Source organism: Lutjanus erythropterus, chromosome 18 (assembly GCF_056507025.1).
Source record: "Lutjanus erythropterus isolate fLutEry1 chromosome 18, fLutEry1.hap2, whole genome shotgun sequence".
Classification (NCBI taxonomy): domain Eukaryota; kingdom Metazoa; phylum Chordata; class Actinopteri; order Lutjaniformes; family Lutjanidae; genus Lutjanus; species Lutjanus erythropterus.
In genome coordinates, this window is record NC_139334.1 from 32,227,709 (window position 1) to 32,239,233 (window position 11,525).

At 41.2% G+C, this 11,525-nt stretch overlaps 1 protein-coding gene across 7 annotated transcripts in view; it reads right to left on the bottom strand.

Moving 5' to 3' along the window:
• Positions 1–11,525, bottom strand: part of myt1lb (myelin transcription factor 1-like, b) — a 142,311-nt gene that overhangs the window by 31,964 nt on the left and 98,822 nt on the right. For all 7 annotated transcript variants that reach the window (XM_084742300.1, XM_084742299.1, XM_084742302.1 and 4 more), the window contains exons 7-9: positions 7,314–7,448; positions 3,527–3,617; positions 713–820 (exon numbers count right to left, since the gene is read on the bottom strand). In XM_084742300.1, coding sequence (XP_084598426.1) covers positions 713–820; positions 3,527–3,617; positions 7,314–7,448 — 334 coding nt within the window. The remainder of the gene's footprint in view (positions 1–712; positions 821–3,526; positions 3,618–7,313; positions 7,449–11,525) is intronic.

Below are 11,525 nucleotides of genomic sequence, written 5' to 3' on the forward strand. Positions count from 1 at the left end.
GTCAGTACAGCTCAACACAAGCTCTACTAATTTTACATCAAACATTCTTCTGACAATAGACCACATATGGTTTGACTATGCACTAGAGGCTTACAACAGTTGCGTAGCTACCTCTGCCTATGTCATATCCCATATTTTGGCTACTTCCAACAGAGAATTTCATCATTCATGATTAGACCTGTAACAATTAGTTGTCAATCATTAAATTAAGTGCAAATTGAGTAATTGCTTTGAGTCATTTCTTAAGAAAAAAAATCAAAGTTCTCTGACTTCTCAAAAGTGAATATTTTCAGGTGGTTTTAGCTGTCTGTGACATCAAACTGTATATCTTTCAGTGGACAAAACAAGACATTTGAGAACTACATCTTGGGGCTCTGGGACACATGATCAACATTTTTCACCATTTTCTGACATTTGAAGGATCAAACTACAAATTAATGAATTGCCAACTATTTTTTTTTATAAAATATCCAAATTCTCCTACTCCTCTGATGTTTTTAGTCATCTATGACATTAACTGAATCTCTTTCAGTTGTGGACAAAATAAGACATCTGAGGGCTTCATTTTGGATTTTGGTAAATGTGATCAACATTTTTCACCATTTTCTGACATTTTAAGGACCGAACAACTAATCAACTGATCAAGAGAATGATCGACAGGTCAACTGCAGCCCTGTACATGATGCAGAGGAAAGTAAAGAGTGAATCCTACCTTAAGACTCGGTCAGAAGCCTGGTTGGACTTGGGGCCGTCACAGCTCTGGTGCTTCTCCTGGGCTTTGGCCAGCTTCTCGGCTGCAGCGATCGGACATCCTGACAGACTGAAATGAGAAGGCGACTTAAGTGGATCTCAGACACATTTTGATATGTGGAAATGTTACACTGAACGCACATGCTGTAAAATGTTGGGCTTGTTAGAGCCGGTCTGCCAGCCTGAAAACAACTAGTGCACATCTGTCTGTCAGCCTATCAATCCCATTGTCTACCAGTCTGAAAATACCTGACAATAGTTCACAAAGTCTCTGTTTAAGATGCAAAATCATTAATTTTCATCACTTTTAACATTTTCAATAACAACAAAATTGGCGACAGCTTGCATGTCTCTGGTTGAGCGGCTAGAAATAATTCTCGGAATAGATATTCCCATATGGACAAATGTGCATTTTTATGTGCATTCCGCAGCATCTTGTTTCCTTCAAACACATGCTGACAAGACAGACACACACACACACTCTCATACACTTGGGATCTACACCTACAGTCTGTTCCAATAGAATTTTGGGCAGTAAAACTTCCTCCTGACAAGTAACTGACCAAATGTGACAAAAGTTCATGTTGTTATCCTTAACCCCTATTATTCTCCATCCAGTCTGTCAACTGTAGTGTGCCGGGCCGCGCTGAAAAAATTATCTTTGACAATGGCCTGAAGCCAGTATAGAGTTGTGTTCATGAGCACCTGTCATCAGACGTGCATGAATGTGTGCAGGGGGAAGAGTGTGTATCAGGATCCGAAGTGTGCGGCAGTATATGGAGGTTTATATCAGCTCTTTCTAGTAAAAGTGAAAGTTTACTGTGCGTGCCTATTTTGCGCTGCAGCCGTGTCACTGAGCACAGCAGGGAGGCATTCTGGTCCTCCCAGGTCTGCACCTCTCCTGTCACCCTGGCTGAGTGGCAGAAAGGTGCTAATGGCTGCTGCTATGCCCGACTCCCTGAGCATCTGCTGCGGGTGACACTCCTCTTTCACTGTCACCTCGCCCCGTCTGACAGCGCTGGCAAGCGCGCCCTGCTATTTCAGTTTCTCCCTCCAAACCTGCACCTGATAGATGCCATTTTTCGCCACAAGCTGATAAATGATTTATGCTGTGGAAGGTGTGAATTGCTGCATTCTAATCAGTCTCAGTGAAACTATGGGATTGTTGAACAGCTGAACTACTGTAATTATTTCATTCTACACAACATCATTAAGACCGCACGTATCCACACAAAAAACAAGGTGTTGGAAAGACGAAAACAATGGGTTTAAAGGGATACTTTGGATTATTTGAAGAGTGTGTGAGGTACTTTTCTATAATCATTGTATTACCTACAGCAGATGGCGGTTGACACGCCCCTGGTTTAGAGAAGCAGGGAGGAGTTTTAGCGTGGAAGCTAAGCAATGCACTGCTGTGGACAGGGTCGGAAGCAAAATTTAGTTTAGCGAACTAAAAAATACCCATTGACAGGGTTCTGACACTACCGTCAAAAGCCAAATACCGAATGCCAGCCTGGAAATGCCCCCGGCGGGTAGCTGTCCTTCACCTGTCAGCCTAGTTTTCAAACAGGCTTCCAAAATCTAAATGCAGAACCGTTGTTGCCTGCTTAGTAAACCAAAATTCAGCATAGCTTATAACACCAGCTGTCGTTGTATCACTTATTTCAGACCAAAAATGTCAGACTCCCTGATGGCCAGACAAACAAAAACTGTGTGGGTGCAGTAGGCGGTGGCAGACTGGTTATACTATAGTATGACCTTTTGTGGTCAGTATCTGGAGGAGGTCAACTCTCTGGTTTTAGAGGCTGATCTCAGGGCCTCATGTACACCCTAACAATTTTCTTTTTACCCAAATTTATGCACATCAACTCAAGAGTAGGGTGGAGGTGTTTTATCAAATTATCTTATGTCAATCAATCAAAGGGGGAACATATACCTTAGCTTGACCTGACAATTTCTTTTTATATGTAAGCACAAGGGAGGAAGTCAAGGAACAAGGAGGTCACAGGTGACAGACATAGTCAGTTACACTTCTTGGCCTCAGAGATGCAAACCACAATGTTTAGTTTAGGCCTCAGTGGCTCCATGGTTTCGCAGTTTTTCTCCAAAGTGCTGCGAAACAACAAAAAGTCACAGCCTGGTCACTGTTTCAAAGGTGACTTCGTTTGAACAAAATAATTTCTTAAAGTATGAGAGGTACTCAGGAGCAGGTTGCGACACATAAATGGCGGGGCCTCTTCACCATCTAAAATGGGAAACCGCCGTTATGTAAGCTAAATATCACTGTCTCTCACTAAACCAGATTCCATTGGCAAAATGAGTCATTTTGAGCGAGACAGAAAGAAATTTTAATTTTAATTTTTACAGTTTCCCATCAGAAAAGGCTTTTTGACGGCAAGTGTACACTTAAACCGATGCAGATTTTTGGGGGGGCAAAAATATGTTTTTCTGCTGACCCACAGCAATACATTGCTTAGCTCGTACCTTGCTTGTAATCCTCACTTGGTCTCCAAGGGTTTTTCAACTGGTATCTACTGGTATCTACTGTAGGTAATACACTGACAATGGATAAGTGCCTCATACGTCCCCACTTCAAATAAAGCAAACTATCCCTTTAACAATAATTCAACAAAAAGATGATGTAAAAAAAGAAACTGAGGATGACAAAATAATTCCAGGACAACAGCTCATTAAAAAAAAAAAAAGTCCCACGGTGAAAAAAAGGAGGGTGCAACACGGACAGAGCCAGTTTCATATTGGGCGGGCTGTCACTTACCTTCTGTGGGAGTTTCTGTTGCTATTGACATGGCCGCGTCCCGTGCAGCCAGGCGTAGGACACTTAAGAACATTCTCATACATAGCCACAACTTCGCACAGACAGGAGATAGGAGTGAAAGACAGGGAAGGTTAGGAGCCCCTTACAATCACGTGTGAGCTCTATTAGTGTGTGAGGAGCTTGGCATTATAAACATCATTAAGAAATGAGCCTGGGTGAACCCAAATGACCTCTTCTTCATTTTAATGAACACTAGTTTGAGAGGGCAGGCAAGGTTTCCCACCATATTGCTTCCACTTATCCAGCTCTTTCAAATTAGTATTCATGGAATAGGGACAGTCATGAATAAAAAGATGTCATTTAAGTTTAACAGGACAAAGCCAGCAAGAGACAGAAATGGAAGGAAATTTTGGGCATGCAGAGAGCAGAGCAACCAACAGCTAGCAATCATGCAAAACACAAGCCTCGAAATCAATGGAAGAAGCAGACAGATGGAATACAGCTCCTTGATAGAGTGCGCTTTGTTATCATCCGCACGTTGTTAGGGTAGAGAGCGCAGTCTTCAATACCATTTACCATTAAAACAGTCCATAACTGTCTCAGATCCCCTTGGCAACCAGCCAATTAGATTAATGATCTATGGATGTCCGAGAGGAGCCGTCGGAGCACCGCAGGCGCGGGGAAGGGGTCGTCTCACGCGCAGGGCCAAACCCCATCGGCACCAGCTTCATCATTATCACCCCCTTAAACTTTAACCCCTCATCATCCTCCTTCCCTTACATACTAATTGGTGTTCGGTGCAGGTAATTGGACAAAGCCTGCCACCTCAACATGCCACAAGCCAATACATTATGCATATCCCAGTTTTGCCCTGCCCTCTGCAAAGGCACAGATAGGATGGCAAGAAATTAAAGCACTGGGCCTGATTTAGTGGGAACAGAGAGAACTATAGGGGTGCCGAGGAGAAGAATGTCACAAGGAGGAAATGTGGCTCCAAACGCCTTGTATGTTACGAAGGTAATTTCATTTTAAAGACAAAAACAAAGACTCCCGTGTGAGCTGATTAAATATTTTAGCATTCTACAAAAAGAGCCACAATGAGCAAACAAGAATGGGAATTAATGAATTTGAGATATAATTTAATCGTCATTTTTCACATTTCCCAAAGAACAGTCTGGTTGCACTGTGTGATTTCCCAATTAAATGAAGCCACTACATTAATAATACATTGTCCATTCAGTAGAGCAAATGTGTTAATAGGGGAGAGAGACTTGCCCATAGCTGAGTCTTCCCCACAGGCAGCGACATGTGTGACATGTGCTCCTCTCTACCTTTAAAGTGGTGAAGCAGCGAGTCGGTCTGCGTTGAGCACATGCTGATAATGCAGAGATGTAGCGATAACTCATGCCACCTGCAGCAGGTCCTCCTTTCAAGGACTGGTGTGTAGGATTCAGTGGCATCTTGCAGTGAACCTTTTCCCTTCCAAGTTTCTAGGAGAACCTATGGTTGCTGTGACACTCATAAAAAAGGTCGTATCTAACATGGCGGCCTTCATGGAAGAGGACCCATGCCCTCTGTAAATATAAAGGGATTATAATAAGGTAACGAAAACATAATGATTCTTATTTTCTAAGTGATTTTACACTAATGGAAACACACTTATTAATAGAATATTCGATTTCTTCTCCTTAAAGGGAAAATTTACAACTTTTCACGTGGTTGTCCAGGCAGCGCTGATGGCAAATGTAGTCAGTTGAAGCAATAAATTCCCAAGTGTGTGCTATATTGACCAGGAAAAATTGTTTTCCTGTTAACAGAGCCATGCAGCAGTGCCTACATGTACCAGGATGCATTGGCAAGCTTGTGACTCCCACACCCATATTGCCATTTTATCTCAAACTATGGCTCGGGCTAAACGATTTTGAAAAAAAATTGAGAATATTTTGACTGATGTTGCAATTGAAAGATAATTTGCAATAGTAGAGATGATGATTATTTTTACATCATTATTCTCATTTTCATTGAAAAATATATTAAATGATTACTGACTACATTGGTGGCCAAAACGTAGTGTTAGGTGACAAAAACAAACTCATCTAGCATACCTGCTGGCTACACAGAGGTGGAGAGTAAAATCCAAGCTGAAATAGTCTGCAGTTCTGCCTCGCATCCAGTGACATCACTGTGGCAACAACAGATGCAGAAGAGCAACCGTTTTTGCAGCAGCAGAAATCAGCTTCCTTGGTCAGTATAGCAGCACTGAACCTAATGCTTCACTTGGCTACATTTACCATCAACACTGACTGACCACATGAAATAAGACAGTTTTTCCCTTTAAATCTTATACACTGCAGCTTTAACTGCAACAGGACTCTTTCTCTCTGTGTGTGTGTGTGCGTGTGTGTGTGTGTGTGTGTGTGTGTGTGTGTGTGTTTCACTCTCAAGTATCCTTTTGAAGTGAGGGAAGACGCAAAGATGCCACAAAGATCAAGAACAGAACTTTTTGTGATCCAAAGCATCCTGTGCCGTATTAGCGGTATCATCTCCACAAAAACGTCAGCCCGATCAACACAAGTGAGGAACAGGAGGAGGAACACAGACATCGTATTCCAAAATCTCCAGTGACAATCAATTCAGGCCCATTCCAAATTCCATTTTGGGGCTCTTGATCCCAGTCAAGGTCAGCTGCTCTGAGTCATTTTAACATTTCTGGGAGACAAGTACATCTCAGGTTAGGCACCTTTGTGTGAGCGGCGCTCCACAGAACAAGAGTCGTCTGTGACACCGCTGGTCTTTACAAGCCCGGCTTTAATGGTAACTAATTTCTTTGCCATTATTAAGACCCTCTTTTATTTTGATTGCAGTCTGGGTCATGGCAGATCATAACTCGATTTTCACGCTGCGGTTAATGAAACGTGTAAAGGGGCTTTTATTGAGAAGTTTGCACAAGGTGAATGAGACTAAATAGCCAGGGTGAAATCTCTAAAGGGAAAACTCACTATTCATTCAAGGCTAATGTTTATTGCCACTTCACTTGATCTGTGGCTTAGAGATATGATACTGCCTTTCTATTCAACGGAACTTAATTGAGCAAGGAATACAAATAAATGAATGGGGTTTGTGGCATGGATGACTGAAGCAGGCTCAGTGTTATCAAGGTCTGTGAGCATTTTCAGGTTTCATGAAAAATGAAATAGTAAGACTCAATCAACATTAAAAAGCTGCGCAATTAATGAGATACATGGCATAACATTTAACCTTTTCTTATCAGTCACACAGTCAATAATCCATGCTGTGCAAAAGCATGCTATCCATAAATCCCAATACTGAAACCAATAACAGTGGATGGGATTATCACATGCTCTTAATCGCCATCGGTCAATCTAGTGAAGGAGAAAGTTTCATGCACGCAAGAGAATCACTGATTGACAACTCGTGATCATTCCACCAATCGCTTCATGGCCACTGTTTGCGCATCACTGAGGCCTTATTTCCCACCTCATCACCACGGCACACTAGGCAGGCAATCAACAAGCAAAACCACGACCCCATGCAAAAGGTCACGAGAGAAGTGCAGCTGCAACCCGCCTGACCCCTCACCATAACCCCCGCTGAAATATCAAACACAGTCCGATCACGACAGCAAGTACACAGCACACAGAACGAGCCAGACACAGCAACGACCATGGGAAACATGCCGATTCCTCAACATCAAAGGACATCAAGGCCACAGGTTGGGTAAACAAGCCAAACCAGCGTTTGACTGGTGCGCAACTGGAGTGCTTACTTTCTGGTGGCACCCTGTCTTTGTGCGGACAGCCGGACAGGCTCCGGTGGTGGGGGTACAGGCCCGTCACGTGACCCGTGCCGTCGCAGCCTGGTGTCGGACACCGGCTCTCCTTCTTGTCGGCGCGTGAAGCATCTGTTAGCAGAAAGTTATTTTGAGGTTATGATCACACATGACAAAATGCTGGACTGCCAAACAATTACGCATGAAAACAACATGTTAGCACATGTGTGGCTGGCACTGTGTCAGCCACATGACATCAGAGCTGCTATACGCTACAAAGAAATATACTGTATCTCCCAGGGAGTTAAAATGCCATCGGCAAGGAAACTACAAAACAAGGAATGGTCATTATGTTACGCTGTTTTGGTGCCACACTTAAAAGCAGTGCAGTTAGCAACCCTGTCTCCTAGAAATTACGTTTGTATATCACTAAATTGTTTTCACAGTTATGGTGTGGTGACAACATAGTTCCAGGTTGGATCATGTTCACAGACAACATTTCTTTGAGACAACATATTTATATAACACGCTGGTTTTGCAAGGAGGATGTTGGAGGATGGCGGGTATACAAAGTGCAGGACTTCAACACTATTATCTGGGGTTCGTGTCCCGACTCCTGCAACAGAAGCACCTTGGTTAAGGATATGGTTTGGAAAAGATCTTTCTTTTGGTTAAATATTAGGAAAAATCAATCTTAGTGGAAAGAAATTAAATATGTTGTTACTGTGATTTTTATTATTATGTTCAGTATTTTGTAACTTGCCAGGTATGTTATCAATTTTCACATTTAGGGATGATAACAATTAATCAATGAGTGATTAATCACTCGTTAGAATTTAATCGATTTGCTATCAAATAAAGATTTGAAATATAACAGCTTTGATTGCAGATGAAAAAAAAAAACAATTTTTTATTGTTTGGTAAAATACAAATGCTTTGTGTTTTTTTAATAACGATCAATCAATTAATTGATCATTAATATTACCAATGATCAATTAAGGAAAGTGCTTAAAATTTGCAACCATATCTTCAATATGATAATATAAATGTATTTTGGTCAGCACATTAGGTATACTTCATTTGATTTGTATGTTAATTCAATAATAATTAAGCTAATGTTATTATTTTCTGATGATCAAGTTCATTGTTAAATGTCTTTTTAAAAGTTTCTGCAATATATAACAAGCAAGTTTAAAGCTACAACAAATCAGAGGAGGTTTGTTAACATTTAATTTGAATATGTGATATTCCCTTGACATTAGCTTTTATGAGCCCTGTAAGGCAGCCACCAGATCAAAATAAAGGAAGAGAGAAGGAATTTAGAACACACTTTATTAAGTTTTTCCCTCTGACTCTTGCTAAAGTTTTCATTTTAATTTGATTAACTATGAGCCCCTTTAAAGTATGTTTATAATTGTCTGAATAATTAACTAAGCAAATAAGTGAATGCTCATATGACGTAGATATGTTGGTGTTTAAGTTTGCTTCTCCATCTGTCTCCCATAAGTTTCAATAGAACCGCACCAAAGTCAGGCCTCATGCAGAGCATTAGTATGCTGGTATAATGATGTCATGGACTTCCTGGACGTTTTAGTAAATATTGCTGCAGGCGTATTTTCTACCAGGGATAGGGTGGACATGTTTCTCCTTCACTTTTCAAAATCTAAGTTTGAACAGCATGTTAAATATAAGATAAAGCAGTCCTCTTTTTAGTGATGGTGCAAGATGATGCACATACAATATTTATCTGTGATTAAAGTCTCTATCAGTGAAAACTAAATGTGGTTTTAAGTAGGGTAAGTATATGAATATTACAGCAAGAATTCTTTTTGTTTTATTGGACTATACTTCATTTACAGAGCATGAATTCATGATAATTTATTTATTTTCTAGATTGCTACAAATGTGTAAAATGCAGGAAACAGTATTATCAGTTCTCAGTTGAAGAACCTATCACTTCATGTGCCCCCACCTTCTGAAACCAAATCTCCACCCTTGACTACTCAACCAAAAACATTAGAATTTGTAGGTTTTATTTTTTATTCAGAGGCTATTATTTATTTCCGTGCTTATTTGTAGAAATGGAGTGACAGTTGACAAGGACAAAGATGCAATAATTGGCTTGATGACAGATCTTTTGATCATGAAGTTTGTTTACTGTAATGAAATTGTGAAGATTTGTGAAATATTACAACTCTGGTGTTCATGACCTTCAGAGAAAAGCGTTTCATCTTTCAGCTTAGATTCAATTAAGAATTTATCATACTTGTCTTCATTAAAACCACTCATGCCTTCACATGACAGTTTGTTGAGCTGAGCGTGACAGCAAGGGTCCAAACAGCACACACACATGCACACACTCAAACAGACACAGGCACAGATGCGCACACACCGGATGGGATTGTCTTTCCTTTCCCAAAATCTGGTTCTTCTATTTCTTCAAAACCCAGATCAGATATAGTTACCACCAAAAAGCAGCAGTGTCAAGCCGTGCCAACTGGCATCGTTTCTGCAGATGTAACCATCAACCTTTAAAACACTTTCAAACAAGGTCAAGGATTCTTCTTACAATCAACACGCACTGACTCTTGTTGATGCAGCTTTTATTTGAAATGAAAATTAGCAAGATGTATGAAGCAGTAATAGCCTTCAATATCTTCTTATAGCAGAGTATAGGGTTTAGATTCTATAATCAAGTTGGAGCTGTTTGAGTGACAGAAACCTTTATCTGGAGCAAGTATTGGCAAAGCAGACGAGGGAGTGGCTATTATCTCATGCCACAGAAAGACAGACCACTGATTAAAGTTTAACAGGCCTGTGTAACTTAGTAGCTCCAGCTGAGGCACTTGCTGACAAACCAAAACAAACCAGAGAATATGGAGTAAGAGCAGTGAAAAGAATAATCAAGTGAAGGGGTAGAAGGGTTGAGAGAGGACAAAATTGAGAGGTGGGATGGAGCACACCTACTCGTACATTTACAAGTGAGTCACCAAATGAAATCCCGTGTCTCATTCATCAGGAAAAAAAGGACCTCATTATCCTCAGTGGCTGTCATCTATCTATGTCACGTTAGGGGCAGATGAGTTTGGTACAATATTGCTATGTCATGTCTGGCTCTTCTGTCTAGTGCAGTGAAGGCAGGGACATTTCATGTTGATAAAGAACTTGGTCTGCATGTAAAATGTGGCTTCTTAATAATGGCTTCTTTTGGGGCACATTATTACGCTGACTGTTAGTGTTTGAACAGTATGTTGGAAATGATTCTCCATTTCCACACGCACGAACGCACACGTACACATACATGACGCCCGCACGTCCTGCCTGCCACGCTCCCATTGCAGAGTGAGGCAGCCAAGTGGAAGGCATATTAGAAAGCAGGGGATATTGATTGTGGCTGGGGACGGTCTGCGCTTTGCATAGCAAATGGCCCCCATTACCATACCATCTCTGGATAATTAATGTGCAGTCAGTGGGCCTGTCGTTCGTTATCGGTCATTCTGATACTGTTCAATTTTCATCTCAGCCTCATGCTTCTCTTAGGGAGCCAGGCTCTTCTCTGAACTCCTCCACCATCCCCCATCCTCTGTTGCCCCCCCCCCTCCTTCTCTGTGCTCTGTTTTATGAATCACACAGGAACCCTGGTCAACGAGTGTCTGCTACTATCTTGCCTGGGGAAAGATGTTATCGTGACGCAACTGTCTCGCGTCCTCTCATTATTCCAACATTAGCCAGACACAGGGGCCATGGAAGGCTCTTGAAATTAACATTTGTGTGGCATTTAAGTCGCAATATATACCTGCTGTGAGTTGTGTGGCATTTAAGGTGTAATATCACCCTGCTGTGAATTAGCATGCTCTTATTTGTTGGTTTCATCAGATAGCTTCCTTATGGGAGGAAATGATTTAACCTAACTAAGTCTGAATATTGTTGCACTGAAGGATCTGATGAGAGGAATAATTAGGACTTTAAACAAGGGAGCTTGAAATCAGACCACTGTAAATGCCACTGCAATATCTGTGTGACTGCAACTCCACGTATAACAATTACCACCGATGGAATACTGCAGTTTTTGTACTATATGATTATCCATATATGTGGATTAGTCTTTCTGTGGTATCAGAATCAATCTGAATGGCAGGTCATGACTCTCAGAAATAAACATAAAAAGCTTCATTGCTCCCTACAGAATCAATCCTTTCTAAAGGCAGA